Source organism: Drosophila novamexicana, unplaced genomic scaffold, assembly GCF_003285875.2.
Source record: "Drosophila novamexicana strain 15010-1031.04,08,12 unplaced genomic scaffold, DnovRS2.1 tig00000462-arrow-pilon, whole genome shotgun sequence".
NCBI classification, from domain to species: Eukaryota; Metazoa; Arthropoda; class Insecta; order Diptera; family Drosophilidae; genus Drosophila; species Drosophila novamexicana.
Window position 1 is genome coordinate 1,929,088 of NW_020824806.1, and position 20,715 is coordinate 1,949,802.

Here is a 20,715-nt window from a genome sequence, read left to right on the forward strand (position 1 = left end):
AGCGGCGCAATGGAAAGTTTACTTGTTATGCATTTGCTAAAGGGGAACATACCTACATAAATACATACAGACTTAAGTACAATAGGTAAAATAAGAACAGACATATAAATAGACACTTGCTTACATGCACATAAGCAGAACCATATTCTCTTACGTACATACAAGAGCAAAGCTTATTAAAATTACAACAATACTTTTAACAAAACATTTAAACTCAAAGCATGCCGTTCTTAAGTCTTATTTCAATTCATGAAAACTGCATAGAAGGGCGATGCGAGTTTGATTTTATTAATTTGAAGCGCAACGGGGGAATTAGTGAAAATCTGAAGTGAACTTTGCATTGGGAGTAGGTTACATACATAACTACATACATATATATTACACACATAAATAAATACATACATACATTCAAAGAGGAAAATGAACTTACCCGTGTTTGTTATAAAAGCAATTTTCTTCAATTTTCACAAAGAGCATGAGGATTTATTTACCAAAACTGTTGCTTTTGCAAAAGTCAGCCAAACTCAGCTTGTTGTCATTGTCTTTCTTATGCGAAATTAAAGTTTATTATTTACTTTCAGATTTTTTAAGTACGCGATTAATCCCTGCTCTAATCCTATTAAGTACATCTTGTTTATCTCGAGCATCCTTGACACAAACCTGTTTCAAGGCAAGTAAATGGTAGAATTGGACAGATGATGGATTAACCACATTTACAAGTTAATTTCAAGTTTTGATTTTGTCCCGCTTGTGAGGAGGGGCTTAGTTCGCTATTGTTTTACCACTTAATTTGGCTTTATTGATTATATGACATTGAGTATAAACTTATGCGCTATATATGTGCACTTAACCCTGGAAGGGCTGAGCGGCCTGCTGCGGTAAAGGCTGTCCACCCGTCAAGGCGCCCAGGCTCACCTGCAGGGAGCGCAAAATGCCAATGGGTATCTACGGTAAGTTTGAATATGTACAAGCAATTAAATGGACATTTACACAGTAAACGACGATGGGAGCTCAAGTTACTCACCTCAAGTGCGTTGCCCACAACTCCTTGGGCCTGCGGCGCAATGACGTGGCCGTCGACACCCTGCGGCCTCTGGCTGGCGACCTTTGCGTACTTGCGCGTCTGCACCACCTTGGCTTCACTCTTGGGCGTCGCCTGTGAGTGCAAAAACAAAATATATTTATATATAGCGACAACGAAAAAAATTGCCAATTCATGCTGGCTATGAAAATAAATGGCTGGCAAAAAACATGGCTAATAAAACCGAAAGCTAAATAAATGCTAGAAATTAAATTTCGCTGCCACCAAAACTAAACGAACAAAACTCAAACAAGTCGATTGCAACCGACTGCGTAATACTCGTTCACAGCTTGATAGAATTCTGAAAATGGACTACCCGATAAATGTATGGATTTGCTAGATTTTTGGGAGTATCTTTGGGTAAGTTCCGTTCTGATGGAAGTCGTACTTCAGGAGAGCCGAAATATATTGAAGAAAAAGTTGATAAATTGAATTTTAAGCTGAAGCACAACAAAATACAGTAAATGCCAATAATCTGGCAATAAGTTTGTACCTATCCAGCATTTTTCTTTTTGGTCTGTTTCCAGATCCTATCATAAGTTTAATTCAGACAAACGGGCGGGCATTGCAGAAATCCAATATACTCTCTTTACAATCCGTGAACGAGCATAATAATCAGAATGTAAAACACATGCAAAAATTATTGAAAATATTTCAACAAGTTGGAGCAGCAGCTGCTGGCGCGCCAAAAGGATACAAAAAAAAAAATCCAAAATAAAAAGCGCCCACAAAACGTTTTAAATAAATTTACAGCATAAAGTGGTCAAATATTTTGACCCAAAAGCAAAAGTTGCAACCAAAAGCCAAAAGCTGTTGCTTCTGGCCATTTTCCATATCTAAATGCTGTCTGTGTGGGTGTTGTGTGCGGGTGTGTGTGTGTGTGCTCATATGTCTGTGTGCATATGTCTGTTTGTGTGCGTGTGCTGTTGGCTTTCTCTGCCGCCCAACGCCTGTGTCTGCGTTTGTTTGCGCTGCTCTCGTGGCTATTTTGACAGTTTGTTACCTTCGCCGACTCGTCAGAGTGTGACTTTTGGTGCTCCTCTTGTGGCTGAAGCTGCTCCTGATCCTCTTCGACGAACACCTGCGTTCTGTAAACGGTGCGCTGCCTTTGACGTGGGCGTTTCACACGTAGGCGTGGTCGCTTCACAATTATTAGAGGCGTCGGCTCCTGCCTACTCAGTCCGACCTCTGCGGCTGGCAGAGCTGCAGCAGTCTGAACATGATTTTCATTGATTTGAGTGGTCGTACTGTGGTCTGACTGAACATGGATAGATTAGGTAGGGTTCAACACACAACCAGACACACACACACACATGCACACATTTCGATTTGTGTGCTGTTGGCATTCAACCCGAGCTTAAATTAAATATAACACATGCAGACACATTCCGGCACACAGTATTCCTGCGCTGAGCATTGGCTTTTGGCTAAAATATGCCTTTAAGCTATATTTAATAAGTGAATTATATTCCATTAAAAATATCAAACTTGACAGCTGCGCGAATATAGTTAAGGCCGTCAAAGCTGTCAGACAGCATTTGTTAATTAGCATAATGCTAATTTTTTAGTAATATCTATGGGCACAAAAAATGTTGGATATCTTGATGAAATATCCCCAGCAAATCAAGCTAATTGGTTTATTCTCTAAAATAAATATAAATATTTCTCTATCTATGCAAAATTTGGCAAATGATGGCTGGAATCTGGCAAGCTTAAAGCTTTAAAATCTGTAAAATTGTACACACTTCTATAGACCTTGCAATTATTATATATATGAGATATTTTTGTAGGCATATTGTCGACCACATCACTAAGCGTTTATATTCCTTTTCTTAATGAAAAACAGATGGTAAACTGAAAAAATAAGAACGGATGTCTAAGCATATGCTGATGATGTGTTAATATTAACACATTGAATCGCTTGCAAATTTCATCCAATTATTGGAATTATAAAAGCCCTGCCATTGAATGATGACATCGCATATTATTATATTAACCAATATACAGACGATGTAGGTGTTCCACACTGCGACATTAAAAAGCTTCTATTCAAAATCTTCGAAATTAACTTACATGTTGTGCAATTAGCGAATATTTTTTGGGCGGCTTGACCTTCTGGATATGGCTCGGAGCCGTTGGCAGCACTGGAGGCAAATCTTCAACAGCTGGCGGACCAGAGGTCACATGTTGTGGACTGACTTGTGCGGAATGAACGGACACCTTGCCGGGAACGTGCGCCTCAGAACCGATATAGCCGCGCTCGCCCACACTGCCGCCGAGCAGGGCGCTGGCACCAATGTCATCGTTGGCCTGAGCCGCTGCATATGCACCGCCCGCCGTGCGTCCTACGAATGTGTTGGATTAAAATCAAATTAAAATCAAATTGATAAATGCGTTGTATTACCGTTAAGACCGCCACCAATACCAGCTGCGGCACGCGATCCCCAAGGTGTGCCCGCCGAGGCGCTGAGCCCGCCGTGGGCTGAGTTGCCTGTCAGCAAGCCGCCGAGTCCGGCATCTGCATGGTAGCCGGCGAAATTAACGCCCACCTTACCGTCGCGCAGTGTAATCAGCTGTGGGACGAAGATACGATACAGATTAGTGAGATGAGCAGAGTGCGGTGCAGTGAGTTGGCCAAAGTTAGTTATACATGGCGTATACTTAATGCTATTGAAAGTTGCGCTCATTGTTTAGGCACGCCGAAACTTTGTGCAAAAGATGCCGGCGCCATTTTTTACAAATAGTAAAAGTTTTTGCGCCCAAAAACTTTGACTGAACACCTGCAGACATTACTGCAAAAGGTACAGGTGGACAACAAGTTTACACACATAATAATCCCGGGCTACCGGGCAGTGCGCGGTGCCGACTGCCTTCTGCCCCAAAGATCTAGTTGCCAAAAAGCTTCAATCAATTTAAATTAGGTTTGCCAACTTTCTTAAAAAACACCGAAATACGAACGAGATTCGATTGAACACCTGCGTTTACGGCATTTACCATATACGGAGCAAAATATCAATGAGACCTGCTCTTAAATCATAAATTTCAATTAGAGCAGAACTTCTGTTCCTCAAATATGATTTATACGATTTGAATGGTAGTTTAAAGTCTTTTAATAGTAAGTTTGTTTAGTTTTCGAAAAACATAAATCAATTTTAGCAGTTATTTATATAAGAAGAGTTAGTAATAGAAGGCCTCTGAGAGTCTAATACCCATAATTTTTTTGAAACCTTTTAGTAATTTACTTTGCATAGAATGTTATTTATGTCACTTTCCATAGAGTGTCCCAACTTCCTTTTATCATTTTAGAAAGAACAAAGCTAAATAATAATTTTTTGTTAGCCGGCAGCTATTGGTCTTTAGTCTAATTTATTTTTAGTTCTGCAGCTGAGTAAGGTGTTGACCTCTTTTCAGCTCAGGATGGGATGAGCTACACAAAGAGGTCTGGCCAGTCTGCTTCCATTGTGTGCTCTCCGTAACAAGCACAAATTGGACCTATGCAAAGGAAATATCTTCCTCAATGACAAAAAATAATGCTCCCTAACATAACAATTTAATGTCATGTTATTATTATATTGTACTAATATATTATTATGTATAACAAATCGAGAGCCTCTTAAATAAGCTGGTTTGCTGAAGAGCATTGTTATGATTTAATACGTCTAATAACTAGGGCCAACCTCATATTTTCCTCAAAATAATGACATTGATTGGATTTCTAAGTGAATAAAGTGTCAATATTCTATGCCCCAATATCTGTCCCTCATCTTATCTACTAGTCTATACATTTCGTCATAGATTTTTCCGTCATACACTCTCTGCAGCGTAGGCCCAAAATTCCGATTTCCCAATCCCATATGTGTACCTGTGTGGGCTGCTCCCTTTGTAAACGTACACATTACATGTTTTAAAATAAATTTTAAATATTTGCACAGTTTGCAGTTGTTGTTTCATATTTGATCAGCTTAAACAGTTAACATTTACGTAAATGGGAGCGCAACCGACACACAAATCTATATCAAAGTTAATGATAAGCTGATAAGCGTCAGTCGCAACTCGAGTCGCGAGCGAGTTTTTAATGTGTCAGTATAGCATATAATGGGTATGAATGCAGACTGCCTTGTGGAGAACGCCGGCTGCACAAGACACAAAACAAACAACAGCCTCAGCAAACGATATTATCAGAGTTGACAGACGGAGCGGAGCGCGCGTTAAAAGAAAACAATGTGCAATAAATGAGGCACGACTGCTGCCAGCCAAGAGAGAGCGGTAAAACAATAAAAAACAAAAGCGAAATAAATATACGTGCAACTGATAAGCAATTTGAAGGTAGACAAAGCGACAATATTTAACCTGGTCACCTGGAGGCGAATCATTTGAGTTTCACACCTAGCGCGTTGCGCGAATCTGTCAGGGCGGGGGCAACTGCGTCTTTGTGTCTGTGTGGGTGTGTTTGTGTGTGTGCTTGTGCCACCTGTCGTCATGTTGACACACACAACGCTGCTTATCAAGCGCAGCAGCCAGTTGCTGCCACTTCTGCTGCTGCTGCTGCTGCTGTTGGCGGCATTGCGCTGCGATGGCGCCACGGTCACCTGGGGGCAGGTGAACAAATACGCCAGCACGCTGCATGCACAAGATGTTTACCTCGCGGATGCGAATGTGAATGTCACGGATGTTGTATATGGCACACAGGTAAGCGTAATAAACATGTGTACACACAGCATGGAAATATGTATGTTATACTACATGGACTTGTTCACACGCAGAATCCCGAAGCTGTCGATGCCTATACGATTACGGCGGTGCACGCCTACGATATGACGCCGCCCGAGGGCGATGGCGGGCGGGCGCAGCTGTTGGGCGGCGGTGTGGGCCAACAGTTTGCCACGGTTCGTTTCCAGCGGCACAGATCGGTGCCCGTGTTGCACTATCAATTGGTCATTTATGGTGTCGAATTGTGAACGCGTGACAGGTTACAGCTGAGGTGAGTAGTTGCCACTCTACCATATTTCCCATCTCATTTGCACTCTCCCATCTCCATCTAGCTCGCACGCACTGGCGCTCTGTGTACTTTGCTGCTGCTGTGTTTTTATTAACAATTTTTTTTTTATGTCTCACAACTTAATTAACTTCTAATTAAAGTTGGAATTCGACGCAGTCGGCTTCCTGCTCGGCGACAGACAGTTGCTAACTATATTATAATAATTTCATAATTAAGAGCATGAGTTGCGCTTATTAAGTTGAAAAATTTGAAAATTGCATTATAAGTTACACACAAACACACGCACACACGCACGCACACACACGACACGTCGGAATTTAACATTGTGCGACATCTTGACAGAAGCCGCGGATGCTGCTGTTGCAGCTACTCGTAATGAGATGCAAATGCGCCCACTCACAACCAACCCACACACCCTTACCCACAAAAGCACCCCCCCATCCACACACACACACACAGACAGCCGCTTAGCGGTTTGGTTTGCAGGCGTATGTCGCTTTAAGCGCCTGATAAATGCAGCTTAATTCGAAAACTACCTCCCCCCTGCAGCGCCACTTAAACTACAATATGCACGTAAGAGGCTTTAGGCCGATTAAGAAAGAATATATCTATAGTTGTGAGCAATCGCATCATTCAAGAGCTGATTTTGCGCTTTGCTTTTACCTGTTCGACTTCAATCAGCGACTTGTGGGCGTTTCTGGGCAATTTCCACCTGCCGAATGGCTGTTTTTATGCCCACAACTTAATTAAGTATTCATATATGTCATTAGTGACTGTGACTAGTAAATCTATATGCATTCAATTAATCCACTTTTACGAAAAGTTAAGCCCCAATAGATATTAATTGAATGACTCACACGAGCGATAGTTTATGCACGGTAATCATAACAAAACAATTGCGTTCTCTATAGAAAATAATTAATTGCCCGATCAGAGTTTCATCAATAGATTAGCAAAACTAGCATTTTATCTGATTAGAATATACAAATATTGTATTATTTATATTGTCTTTGGCCTTTAAACGACATATTAGGGCTGCAAGCTACGATAACTTTATCGATAAAAATCGTTTTTTCAATACGATATTTATACATATTATTATTATACAATATGTATTTAGTTTAATTGATGATTTACATATTATTTATAATCAAAAGAAAAATTGAATTCTTGCGATTCGATATTTAAGGTTTGTTAAGCGATAGTAATTGGGCCTGACAACGATAAGTAATCGATTTATTTAGTTAAGTCTATGTACATATATTTCTAAATTATCAAAAACATTTTTTAAGCTTGAAATTTTTAAATTAATCTAACTAATCACATTTTAAATTTGTTGTTGTTATTTTATCCTGCTGTTTTTCAAATAACCCAATTTTCATTTATATTCTTGTTAATTTAACTTATCTATAATAAAAATTATATATTTTTAAAAAATTATAATTTAAATTCAACTGTTGTTATTATTGTCATTTTAATTATTGTTTATATTATAAAAATTAAAAATATTACAACATTTCAAATAGTACACTCCCATCCATGGCTTGAACCTTGAGCCCAACGCCTCCCTCAACAGCTCATTGTCGCTATCAAGTTTATATATCACAAATGCCTTCACGAGTCATAAATAAATTGTGATTACCTTTGGACTATATACAAATGCACTGACATTGTTTTTATCTAGTTTACTTATCTCACTCTATAACCGTCTAATATATGCTATTCTTTTGTGTTTATCTGGAAAACCTGTTTAATATTCCCCTCAATACAATGTAAAAGATGACATTCACATCTAACTCCCAAAAGCTTCTTTGAAAAGTTAGCAACATCTTTCTATAATTTATGAAACTAATTCGCCATTGTTCCGCGAAACGTTCTAAAGAAAGATGCCAACTGTGCTTAGGGCTGAAGTCAGCTCAACAACAAAAGGACATCTAATTTATAGGAACTATTTGAACCGCTGCATTAAATTGAAAACGTTTATTTGGCATTATGTGAAGAGCTGTTTGTGCTTTGTTTGCTTGTTAAATATTTGCACGAATTCATTGAATTTTTCTGTGGCTCGGCAATTGAGTTGATAACTTGAGTGTGTTGCTTGTAAATGTCTATATTTGCACTTTATTTACGGAGCTGACAGAATTTGCTGATAAACATCGGAGCGTCAATTCTTTGAATGCTGCCAAAATATAAACATTCGACCCGAATGGGACATTGTGTTGTGCTAATTTACGCTGCAGATTGCAGATTGCAGCGGTCCTAAGGCCACAGACAATGCTTAAAGTAACTCGGCTCTTGACCTATAATAATTTTCCACAGCCAACTCTTTGTGAGTTGCTGCCGCAAAGTATTTGGCCCCAAAATAAAGCGCTTAGAGTATTTGCATGAATTTACCATGAAAGCTGAGCCAAAATTATAACTCTGGCTGCAACCCTTTACAAAAAAGACCATTACGCGGCCCTTAATTTCAATTTCAATTGTGTACAATTCCCACGACACACACACACACCACAATTTAGTGGCTGTGGCTTTGTATATGTATATATTTATTTTTGGGTTGTTTTTCTTTTTTTTTTTGCTGGCCGCCTAACAAATGCAAATTTCATGCATGCGTTGATTAAAATCTAAATTCTAGTCGCCCGCCAGCGCCGTGCCCGTAAACAAATAGAAATAAACCCAAGTTGCCGAGATTTTCAAGTTGCGGTCGCCGCCGCGCAAAGTGCCCAAAATTGTTACGGCTTGCGGCAACCCCGAAAACTTTGGCTCGACGACATCCGGCGAGCAACAAAAAAAAGTGGACTTAAAAAAACTGCAGCAGACAAACAAAGAGTGCGGCGCGAAGATACGCCCAGCACCTAAACACCCCGCGGGCTAACATGTTTTACAACTTGCCGGCGAGGCCGTCCACAACGGGCCACTTTTGGCCTTTTGCCACCTGAGCGCCCCCTGACAAGCGGCACGGATGCAGTGAGCACCCAAAAACTGACAGGACACGCGACAGCATGGCTGCTATGCGGACAAGTGTTTTACACACACACACACAAGCATGCATACATATGCATACATGTTGTCTTGCAGTGAAAATATGCGCCGCATTTGGCGGGGGCTTGCACAATGCGGCGTATGCGTAATTAGCTAAAAATTGCTAAGAACGTGGTCGTTGGGTGCAACCGACTGCTTAATACTCGTTCAGAGTCCCGCCAAATAAATAAAGAGGTAACGATTCTGTCTATATGATATAAAATTGTGTGAGACACTGATTAATGCTATTTGTCCCTGTGAGAGTAGCCTTATAATTCTTCGCACTTAACGTGACAATTGAGTCCTTTTCGGAATGATCAGTCCCTTTCTCTAACCTGAACCTTTTGAAAATGGATAAAAAGGGTGGAAAGGAATCCTGCAATCGTATGTTACATGCAGAAGAATGCTTCACTGAACCCTTAAAGTAAGTGGATGAGTGAATCTAGCCATGTCCGCCTGTCTTCATTTCCCGTAGTCCATAAGTACTTGGCTTGAAATATAGATTATACTTTCATCGATTGCGCGAAAAGATTGAGTCTATTTCCAATAATCGAAATCGATAGGAAACCATTTCGACATGCTGTTTTTCATCATTAAACTAAGCTTATACGAGTTGAAGACAACATACTTTGGTATGTAGAATTTCTTAGAGTATACACAGTCCCGCAAGTATCAATCTTTTCGGTTTCAGTTAGAAGCTTCTAATTTCATAAAGATCGGCCTATACGTTGCGAAGTTAATCACAGCAGCAAACAAGCGAGCGGCCAGACACGCCAACGGACATTGCACAAGGCTAATATACTCCATTTAAGAGTTCGTCAAAGGGTATAATTACCCTCCATTTGTGTTCGTCTCAAAGCCATATCAAATTGCACATAGGTTGGTTGAAAGTTCAAGGTGGCCGCTGTTATTAAAATGATATATGTATAATCGTTAGCTCCGGCTAAGGAGTGAACTCAACAGACACACAAACTCACATAGCAGCACACACACTCACACACACACCTGAACGATGCTCGAACTATACTTGCACACTCTAGTCGTGCTTGTGGGTTAATGAGTTACCCGCGCGGCGATTTAATGTTCAAAAGTAATTACCGCTTGCGTCTTGGTATATGCAATTACACGAACTGCTGAATAGCCATATAGTAAAATTCTCCATTGCCGCATTTAATCGCCGGTGCATTGCGCAACAATTTAATATGCCCAAAATCCACACATTGCCCAACCAACTCCCACCTCCCACCTCCCATTGTCCAGCCCTCGCCAAATGGCGCAAATCAAGAGCTGGTCCCGTTATCGTTTGAATGTGCAGTGAACCGCAAATGAAATCAACACCCAGTATTTGTGCTTACTTTGACCCTTGACCCTCGTGCAACATTGGCAATCAGTTTGATTGTTCAAGTTTATGCCGAAACTCTGTTTGAGAATTTGTCATTCAGCTATTATTAGGTAAATCCATTGTATTACTCAGCCCTAAAAGCTGCATTGTCTAACATATAATTCAATTTGTACTTTGAGAGAAGAACAATTTGTATATTATATTATATTATATTTTTCGTTAGATAAAAATTCTTTTCACGCGAATTCAATTTCTTAAATAATATACCCAAGTTCAGATAAGTTCTTGATTAATATACCTAAGTTCAGATAACTTCTAGATGATCTTTAACTAAATCTTTAAACTCTTATAAGAAGTGATATTCTATCATGATTAAACCTTTAAAAAACTCCAACCAACATTTGATTGTCATATCATATAGTTTCTAAAGCCAAAATCTTTTGGAAATAAAGTGTTTATATGAAAAAATACCTGACAGCTGCCACATATTTGCAAGGGTATATAGTTCTTCAAGAGCTTTAAAGCTAGGTAAATTTGTCTGGGGCATGAAATGATAAAAATGTTTAAGAGCCCTTCGTTGAAGTAGAATGTGCAGACTTCAGGCGAATAACCAAGTGTATGATAGTATAATGATATCGTTTTTTCATGGGAAATTCTTGAAAAGCTCTGCCGCATATACCCTCTATTTGATTGTGAGTGTGGATGTTTATTTGCACTGGCAAATCTTTGCACAGTTTTAAATAAATAAAACAATTTGAGGTTTCGCGTTTGATGGGCCGCGTATGCGTACATTCCATGGAAAATAATTGAAATATTTGCATTTTGCAAACGGACCGACCAAAATTGCTAAAAAAATTAACCACAAAATGGTTTTGTTGCCCAGGGCTGGGCCCTGCCGGTCGAAGTTGTTGCGAGTGTTAGCTATGAAGTTGGTTAGCTTGATCACAAAGTTCGCAGCACACAGTACATAGCACACATGAGTGCGTAGTTATGAAAGGTGTTTTCAAAGTACAAACAAGAATATACAACTTTATGCTTCATACTTAGTGGCTAGTTGGTAAAAACTCACCTGTGCCGGGGCCAGTGCGGCTTGCAGCAGCAGCAGCAGGCAAACTGCTCCGAGTTGGGCAAACATTTTGCGGCTGAAAAACAGGTGAAACAAAATTAATTTCTTGCTTGGCCAACATCTGCCAAACAGCCCAAAGCCGTGAGCTCTCTATTCTGCGTTGCAAGAGAAGCTTGCAAAAAAACAAAAGACTCGTCTGTTTTGGTATGCGAAACGCGTCCACCTGCCGGCCGGACAGTCGAGAATGTGAATTCTTCAAGCCAGTCAAGCCCAGCACAGAGGCGTAGTCGGGCCAAAACCAGCTGGGCAACAACTCTCTGGGCGTGGCAGTCTCTTCATACATAGCATCTGCTTATTATGTAGAAATGTTCTGTCAATTTGTACCTGTACACTTTGTTTTTTTTTTTTAGATGGCTTTGCCTTTAATTTGAGCTTGCTTCTGCTTCTTGCACTTTAATAAATCTCAGACTCGAAAGAAACCCGTCCACTCGCGTCGCGTTGTCGTTTAGCACTGAGTACGACTCTGAGTCTGAGTCTGAGTCAGAGTCAGAGTCTGGGTCTGGGTCTGAGTCTAAGTCTGAGCTGGGCTTAAACTTGAAACGCGTAATGGAAATTGCCTGCGCGACGGGGACTACTCGGGCTACTGGCTACTGGAATTGGATGTCTGCTGGGCTGGATTTGAGTCGCAATTAAAATGCAAACATCTGTTTATATAGGAATTTATTCGTTCAATGTCTTTTGCATATTTATAATGGACAAATAGAATAGCCGTACAGTGCGCGAGATAAGCGCGAATCTGATGAAAGTCTGTACAAAAATGCTGTAAGTATATTAAGAAAGCAGGGGCTATTTTCGACACGCCGAAGATGAAATACCCTAGTAGAAATATGATGTAAGGTTTTGCAGAAATGTAGCGTGAACTTGGTATGCCAAGTTTTGTGAAATTAACTTGAAAACCGAACATTTTTCATACTCAATTCCGAACCGCTTTGTCTGATGTTGATAGAACTTGGATTATGTGCAAAGGGCATAGGGAGACTAGTAAGTCGCGAGCTTGGTCAAGATATCTGATAATCAGAAAAGTTGTTCATACCAGAACTTAATTAGCGAACGATCATTTCCATGTAAACGATATAGTGATATAGTGGTTCGCTTAGGTTTCATGGCAAAGTTAAGCTACCCTCTATAAGTGTATATCTCTCTGTGTATATAATATATGAACTCTTGCATTTAGCTGTGAATGGCTGCAATTGCGCATACGCCCCAGTGGCAAGTATTTAAGTGCTGGCAACCGGTTCCGAGTATTGCATTAACTATTAACTTCATTTTATCACTTGAGCCGTGGAGTGTAGCTTTTATTTCGCTTCGAGCCAGTTGTTTCGTTTAATGTTTGGCAATGCTGCAAGGCCGCTGGCTGCAGTTGACCATAAAGTCGCGGCTGAGTTTCCATTGCGGTCGCATTGAAGTTATTCAACTGGCGAATGTGGCATGGAAACGCACTTTTATGCGTCACTGTGGATTAAAATGTGCACCGCATGCGGTCGAACTGGCCGCAGACTCCACGCACTGCACTTTAAGCCTTGCCACGAAACGCCCTGCCACAGAATCAAATGCCAAATGCCAAATGCTAAAAGCCGCATGGCCATTGGCCATTTATCTTTGCAGCTGGTGTGGGCCTTTTTTTTTGAAGCTGGTGAAACGCTTTTTTTATTCTTTCTTGTCCTAATAAGCGCTCATTAAATATTCAAATGACAGCGGCATGACTCTGGACAGGCATTTGGGCAAATGTATTTGGCTTTTGTTTGATTCGTTTGGCCACGGAGGCACGTGCTTGATAAATTTAAATGCGTGAACGAATTCAAATAGCCATAAAAAAGGGCCGCATTCAGCGAAATAATTAAATACGCTAGATTTGGCGGCAGTCAATGCCTTTTTAATAGTCAGCAAAGGCTCAATCGGCGTGCATGACGGACTCTTCCTTGAATTGATCACAGCCATTTGAATTAAGCTCTATTTTTCAATATTAATTCCAGTTATTTGCCACGCGTCTCTAAACCGAACCTAATGAAATTTAATCATTAGTCTGTGACATTGGGAAATTACTAAACTCGTTCGCTAATTGATTGTCGTCAGGCACAAACATATCAAGTATACGCATTTTATATATTTACTTACATACATGGATCATTAGAACGCCAAGCTGTTGTTAAATGAGGTTTGATTAAAACAAGTTTGCATCAGTATTGAATAAGGCCTGAAGCAGGTTGATGAATTTGTATGCTGGAAAAATGAAAAATGAATTTTAAATTTATTTTTATGATTTGATTTCAATTGCTTTAAAAAAGCCCAATCAATTTTTTGCTCACATCTATTTAATGCCCGAATTCAAACACCGTTTCTTAGTATTGTGAACAAAATGTTTCTAGATAAAATGTTAAAGTTTAGTTTCATAAACAACATTCAACATTTGTACGAATACATACTTACAAAAATAATCTTGTTAATTGTCAGACATATGTTTCCCAGAATTACTAGCTACAATTTAACTTGATTTAAATTCGTTTAAATGCCTTTGAAATGCTTTAATCTTTTAGGTGTCATTTAAATTTGTTAAATATTGAAGATATATTTCCTGGAATTGTTAAATTTATAAATAAATTACTTGAAAGACTTTCTATTAATTGCCGTTTAAAGACCTTTAAGCTTTGGCAATGTTTTAATCTTTTTGGTGTTATTTAAAATTGCATTCCAGGAAATCTTTAAACATTGATTTCTCAATGACTGACGCCCCGCTGATATGGCCAGGCGGCGGCTGTTGACATTTTTGCAAGCGCACTTTGTTTTGTTTTTATTTTCTTCAGTGTAAAAGCTGCTGGCATTTTTGTGCGACGCTCGAAAGTATGCTCCACTTTTCGCCCGACATTTTTTCATGAATTAATTATACAAAACGAAACCGTTGCCCACTTTCAGGCTGCACACATAAAACCAACAAAAAAATGCCACCATTTTCTATTGAATCATCGGCGGACGCTTTAAATTTAGAAAATATATATTTTGATTGAATTATAATACGTTAAAAATGATGTGTTTTCCAAATTCATAGGTGCCAGTGGATATTGAAAGCATACTTTTGGGAGTTTTACAGAAATTTAAACACAAGGTTATTGTACTGTGTTTTTTGGAAATAATTGTTTGAATAACAACTATTTGAATAGGAAAAAAGTTTGACAACTATCAAGATAGTCAACATTTTTGTAAAGAGCTCAAGTATTGAAATTAAATTTTATACATATATTTTGTATTTTTTTTTTTTAATGTTATATAAATACAATAAAATACGACTTACAACAATTTTACATATATCACAAATTCAAAACTAAAAACGACAACATTTACGAACTAACAATATAAAGACGCACGCACACAGACACATGCACACATGCAAAAACAATAAAAACAATCACAAACACTTACAGTTTTAACTAAACTAAATAATAGAAATGCCCATTTAACACACAACACTGAGAAACGTGTGCGCCTTGCCCTTGCTTGGCCAAAGGTCGAAGTTGAATTACAAACTAATTACGAACAATGTAAACGTAAATGTAAATGTCAAGTGGCTTGTTTCTGTTTTTTTTTTTTCTTTTCTCTGTTTTAACTACGCCAGCTCTTCGCGCATTTGCTGGCGCTTAGCTGTGCTCGTAGATGCTGTTGTTGTTGTTGCTGCTGAGAGCCTAAAGTTGCCGGGCATAGCGACTGGATGGGCCGCCGGCAGGCGCAGTGGTGCGTCCGACTCTATGGCCACCGATTTTTGCATCTCATCCGGTGCCGGCGCCTGCCGATAGCTGCCCGTGAGGCGACCCACCAGATTGTTGACGGCGCGCAAAGTGGAAATTGGTATCTGCAGCAAATGCAAAGCGGGCTAGTTAGGCATCGATTGGTAAATTGCTGTCTGCAGCAAAGGCGCTGCGGGCTTTCACATAGATTATGGAAATGCGCACACTTACCTCGAAAATGCTGTCAATTAATGGCCGCAGGCTAAAGAACGGATAGCTCGGTTCGGCCGCATTGGCACCTCCGACCGCACCGCTACCGCTTCCACCGCCGCCAGCCAAATTGCCCAGCATCAGCGCCGCATTCTGCTGTATGCTATTGCCACCGCCGACTGCGGACTGGGGACGCTCGTAGTGGGCGTATTCCTGGCTAGGATAGAGCAGCATATTCTGTACGGGCATCGGCTGCAGCAGAGTCTGCAAAGAATCGACAGTAGATATATAAAAACGCCTGTCAAATGATGCCTAAGAGCGAACTCTTTAATAAGCCGCAAGTGTATACATTTTTATTGCATTAGATACTTATTAAAATATTCAACCTAGTCTACATATTTAACACTTTTCAAAAAAATAATGGAAATTGAGTTGATTATTCAATGTATATAAGTGGTTTTAAGAGCGTCAAAATCCAAATTTAAATAAATTAATTTAATTTGTTATGATATTTTTAAATTGTTAATTGAAACACAAGAATGTTAGAAATAAGTGGATGCATTTAGTAGAAAAATCTGCTTGTTGAATAGAGTTTTTACTGATTGTGATAAACAATTTTATTAGCGTCATCAGAAATAAAATAATAATTATTACCAATGCATATGTGCTACTTTTTTTTAAATATTTTATGGAGTGGTTTTTAAGCCTACCAATGCTCATAATAAATTCCAATACTCATTCTCTCTTCTCTATATTCATAATCTGTTACTAAATGCTCTCAATAAATTTTAGAGGGCGCTAAAATGTATGCAACAGAAAAATTTGAAACTTGCAAGCTCTAAACGCAGCAATTGGTTGGCAATAAAGCTTTTGTATTAACCCACTAACAAGTCGCATGTCTATGCGAGTATTACGTTTTAAACAAGAAGCAGATACCCTTACTTTAGTGTTAGTTAAAAGTGTGGTTGGGCAAATGACGTCGCTTACTTACATCGTTGATGAGCACCAGCTCGTTGCGTTGTCCTCTCGCATAGCCGGTGACGCGTGTAAATTCGGTGACCAGGTGCGTCATGACCACCAGCAGCACAAACCAGACAAAACGGTCCATGGCTGTGATAATTATCTGCAAGAATAAAAAAGGGAAACAGCTTGATTAAATGCATACTCATGCATTAGAAACTAATGCAATCAAACGTACATCGTTGTCAAATGTCATTGGCGGCATTTAAATTGTTTATTTATATTTGGCAGCTGGCACATTGATCTTGCAATTAAATGTGAAACCAGAGTCTGGCAATTTGCAATTAACGAAAACAACTAAACTCAAAGTCAAGTTGATGCAGTAGTGTCCAATCCGATCGCAACTCTCCGACTGAAACGCCGATCACGTTCTCAGCCAGCTAAATGGTTTTGCGCCCATGGATTCACTGGCAGCAGTTGTGCCCCCCCATCGAGTATTCGAGTTTGGTTTCACAAAACAGCTTAAAAGCAGTCGCAGAATTTTCAGCTGCTGCGGCTGCTGGGGCTGCTGCGACTGTTGTGGCTGAGATTCTGAAATGTGGATTAGCACAAGGCCAGCTTGCCGCGTGGCGTTTGCCAGGCGTAACCAGTTTTTCATGTGCATCGAGCAGTGCGAGCAGTTTTTCCATTGCCCGCGCATTTTCCGCCCGTTTAAGTCCGTTTTGAAAGCTGTCACAGCCCGCCAGCAGAAAGCTTGGCCAAGGCGAGGGGCCAAGTGGCGTATGCGTAATATTTGAAGGCAGCAGGCAGCAAGTTTATTTGCCACCCACTAGTGTGCAAGTTCAAAGGTCAACGCAATGCCAGCCAATAAAATACATTTTTAAAATACACACACATATCTGTGTGTCCCGCATCAAATGCGACACTTGAATGACTCCGCGTCGTTTTGTATATCTCTGCGTTTCCTTTGATTGCAATCAAAGCTGCAAAACCTTCAAAAGTCTGTGGGGGCAGCGACTTTGCATAGTTGGCCCACGCTGAGCCCAGCCCGGCGATTGTAAGTGTGCCAAGTCTAATTGTACAATTGTACAATTGTTGTGATTGTTTTTTCGTACTCATCTTGACTTTGGCGCTTTAAGATTCTGCCGCAGCCTTGACATGGATTGTCGGCAAGGCGCAACAATAACAATAAAGCATCGTGTTACGGGGTAATTAAATAAATAATTAAGCAAATGCTGGCTCTAGCCATGACCCTTGTCAAAAGGAGAAGGCTGCTGCTTCGGCGGGCTTAAAAGATTCTCTTGGCTCATTTTTTGTGCGCAAACAAACTGCAAAAACTAAAAAATGCAAAACAAAAACCAAAAAAACGTCAGAGCCCAAATTAAAGCTAACAAAAACATTGAACAGTTAAATGCTGAAATTATTAACATTCGTTTAGGAAATGCATAAATCAAGAAAACTGTGATTCACCCAAGCGTCAACGTTTGAGCAGGGCAAAAAATACGTAAACAAACTCAGTCAATTTTTTTAAGTTGGCTGCAACCGACTGCCGAATACTCCCCTTTTCGACTTAGAGAGTGGCAATATTACAAATTTACAGCTTGTATTAGCAATTGCAACAGACGGCCACAAGCAAATATACCCGTTTGCGCGTTGTGAGCAAGTGTAATAAGCAGGCAATAAAATTGGCATAAATATACGGGCCTTAAACAAACTTGAGTTGGCTGCTAGACTGGGCGTGGTTTTTGGACAGTTGTATTGCTTTTTGTTTTTACAATTTGTATGCCCCTCGAAAAGGGTCAAAATGAATGGTATAATGGTTACGTGCAAAATTTATGTCACAGGCATCTCATTCCAGACAACATAAAGTATATATTTACACATATGTATTTTTAATAATGTCTGTCTGTTTGCCGGAATGCAACGAGCTCACAGATTAGAAAAGCTGTGGAAATTTCGATTGTCAGCTAAGGTTGGTTTGTCAATGCTCTATAGTCACAATATTTAGTATTTCATATAGAGCACATACATTAAAATATATCTTGAATACTCTTCTTTTCCCTGAAACTTACTTATTTGCATAATAATGGCAATTTATCGTCTGGTACAGGGTGTTTGCTAGTCGCGCTCTAGCTTGCACTTTTACTTGTTGATTTATTATCATTTTGTATGCACATTTTAAGTGGACTAACAAAATTGTAAGTTTGCCTGTTTTTATTATGTGGTTGGGCATACAATTAAAAAAGGTGACCAAAAAAGGTCAGCAAAGACGTTGTCAATGTCAGAAAACGTAGACTTGAACGCTTTGCAAGTCAAATCAAAAACAGATACTCCCGATTGGCTTCATGTATTTTCCATTTGATTGCAAAATGTGTATTGTTGCTTAAGTATATTATCAATAAATAATGGAAAATATTGGAGCCCATTCAGTTGGCAATACAAATGTTAAGTTCTGTTAAATGCGGTTGTCTGTCTTTTATGGAAGTCCTTGATATTGCAAATAGTTTTGTTTCGTGTAATTAGGAACCTTTTATTAACAGAGCATTGTCCAAGGCAACTGTATATATAAATGTGAATATATATTTTTTGATTTATATGCAAAGCTTTTGCTTGGGACACGAAAGCCCTTACAAATGCATTTTTGCTTAAATTCCATTTGCATAGCAAAAATGTCTGTGAAAGAAATAACCCAAATGAAGCTGTGCAGCTCTCCAGTGGTTGGAACATAGCCATTTTTGTTGGTCTCTGGTTACGTTGAAATTGTTGTACAGTTCTCCCAAAGTATTTACCTAAACAGCTTATGCGCATATATTTTCCATTTCAGTTGTTGTCTCTCTGATATTTAATTTCAATTTGTTTTGAGTTTTGCAAATTAGATTTCGGTCACTTTGCCGAACACTCAAGACTACATTTGTTGTGCAAGACATTCGCACTTTGCAGCAAAGTGTTCTTCTCAATTTTCGACATCGGTTATTATTGTGTGTGCACCCGGCGTATACGTTATGTGTAGCGTATACTCAACGTTGACCCGGCCATGGAGCAACTCTTAGCGCAGCGCCGTCTGCAACGTATTTACGCGCGAGTTTGTATGTGTTTGCTTCGTTTGTTTTGTTTATTGTTTATCTGGCTATGCCAGTGACAGTTTGTTTACATAACGCGCAAAAAATCTTTTGTTATTCTTTCTCAAAACTTTGGCAAATATTGAAAGTGCAAACAGAGGCAAAATCGCGTAGTAAGCACATAATGCAAAGTGGGTGGCGTCTGTCTGCGAAGCGTTGGCGTCATATTATTGTCTGATTTGTCAGGATATGCAACAGGCTAAGCAACGCACACAGACACACACACGCACACGCATAGGCCATGCCAGTCACACATTATACGGAATACATTTTCTTCAAAGAAAATGTGGCGGCAAAAGTTTCATCAACTGAAAGTCGGCCGCCTACGCGGCTTTGTTCGGCTCATTTGTTTGCTAAATGCCAATAAACGTTAATTATTTTGCTTGCATAGCGAGCAGAGGGCAGGTCTGAGGGTGAAATGCGAGTATGCCTATGGCCAGCACGTTGTTTACAACGTTCTTTAGTACTTGACAAAAAAACAATTTAAGCCGATTAATTTTGAAAACAGAAAACGCTTTAAGGTATTCATAAATTTTCATAAAATTGCGCGTCAGAGGTGCGAACTAATAAAATCAATTAAATCGCATCGGGTTTCGGGCAAGTCTTAAAGCAAGTTGGTAAACACATTATCTTGAAACTTGAAACGCATTCTAAATATATATTGTTATGCCATAGCGAATTTTATCAAAGTTATATTAAGTTCATCAAAGTTTGCTGTTTTTCCTGTTTAAGTTCCAAGAACTCCAGGGTGTAGAATGCCCACTTGTGAATATTTCAAGTTCATTTCAAGAGTTTTGGTATCAAATTAGTTTTCTTTCTAGGAAAAATAGGAGAAGGTATGCTTAAGCCTAATTCGAGGCTGTCTAATCAGTACCCAATTGTATGCCCTAGTAATAAACACACAGAAATTGGATTTTCGTTTTACACACTTTGCATAGTTTTCATTACTTGCCGCTTATAATTCCCAAATAGTTAATGCCGCAAGGCAGAGTTGCCAGCAAAGTCTGCTGACGATGGTGCCGGAAGGTTCTTGAAATACCGGCTTAAATTTTGGTGGTCATAGTCTTTAATATTAAAAAAAAAAAATAATAATAAACAGCGACCTTGAGTCAGCCAAGCTGAATATTACTTAACACTCAAGAGG

General features: G+C 39.5%; 3 protein-coding genes across 7 annotated transcripts in view; 1 reads left to right on the forward strand and 2 right to left on the reverse strand.

The window, feature by feature from the left end:
- Window positions 1–776: 776 nt before the first annotated feature.
- LOC115760741 lies at window positions 777–12,117 on the reverse strand. Of its 2 annotated transcripts, XM_030702218.1 has the most exons (7): window positions 11,891–12,117; window positions 11,510–11,582; window positions 3,486–3,654; window positions 3,155–3,426; window positions 2,085–2,339; window positions 1,025–1,156; window positions 777–945 (listed from the first exon to the last, which is right to left on the reverse strand). In XM_030702218.1, exons 2-7 carry the CDS (start codon window positions 11,573–11,575, stop codon window positions 847–849), a joined length of 993 nt encoding a protein of 330 aa, XP_030558078.1. In that variant the 5' UTR covers window positions 11,576–11,582; window positions 11,891–12,117; the 3' UTR covers window positions 777–846. The 2 variants fall into 2 exon arrangements, with proteins under 2 accessions (XP_030558078.1, XP_030558079.1); XM_030702219.1 differs by lacking the exon at window positions 2,085–2,339 and having other exon boundaries at window positions 11,891–12,044.
- Window positions 5,202–7,458, forward strand: LOC115760742. Its single transcript, XM_030702220.1, has 4 exons — window positions 5,202–5,347; window positions 5,408–5,770; window positions 5,845–6,062; window positions 6,124–7,458. The coding sequence occupies exons 2-3, from the start codon at window positions 5,561–5,563 to the stop codon at window positions 6,037–6,039; spliced, it is 405 nt and encodes a 134-aa protein (XP_030558080.1). The 5' UTR covers window positions 5,202–5,347; window positions 5,408–5,560; the 3' UTR covers window positions 6,040–6,062; window positions 6,124–7,458.
- Window positions 12,118–14,833: 2,716 nt separating the features above from the next.
- LOC115760947 overlaps window positions 14,834–20,715 on the reverse strand; it is a 132,467-nt gene continuing 126,585 nt past the window's right edge. For 3 of the 4 annotated variants that reach the window (XM_030702529.1, XM_030702531.1, XM_030702530.1), the window contains 3 exons: window positions 16,484–16,615; window positions 15,514–15,756; window positions 14,834–15,407 (listed from right to left, as the gene is read on the reverse strand). In XM_030702529.1, coding sequence (XP_030558389.1) covers window positions 15,165–15,407; window positions 15,514–15,756; window positions 16,484–16,615 — 618 coding nt within the window. In that variant the 3' untranslated portion in view covers window positions 14,834–15,164. Of the gene's footprint in view, window positions 15,408–15,513; window positions 15,757–16,483; window positions 16,616–16,690; window positions 16,900–20,715 lie in introns of those variants that run through there. The other variant, XM_030702532.1, reaches the window with a different exon arrangement.

Excerpts from the sequence above, each read along its gene's own strand:
- LOC115760742 (XM_030702220.1), top strand. The coding sequence starts at position 5,561 with ATGTTGACACACACAACGCTGCTTATCAAGCGCAGCAGCCAGTTGCTG. Across the intron at positions 5,771-5,844 it reads ATGTTGTATATGGCACACAG|AATCCCGAAGCTGTCGATGC; the intron begins GTAAGCGTAATA and ends GTTCACACGCAG.
- LOC115760741 (XM_030702218.1), bottom strand. The coding sequence starts at position 11,575 with ATGTTTGCCCAACTCGGAGCAGTTTGCCTGCTGCTGCTGCTGCAAGCC. Across the intron at positions 3,427-3,485 it reads TATTGGTGGCGGTCTTAACG|GACGCACGGCGGGCGGTGCA; the intron begins GTAATACAACGC and ends ACACATTCGTAG. Across the intron at positions 1,157-2,084 it reads ACTCTGACGAGTCGGCGAAG|GCGACGCCCAAGAGTGAAGC; the intron begins GTAACAAACTGT and ends TTGCACTCACAG.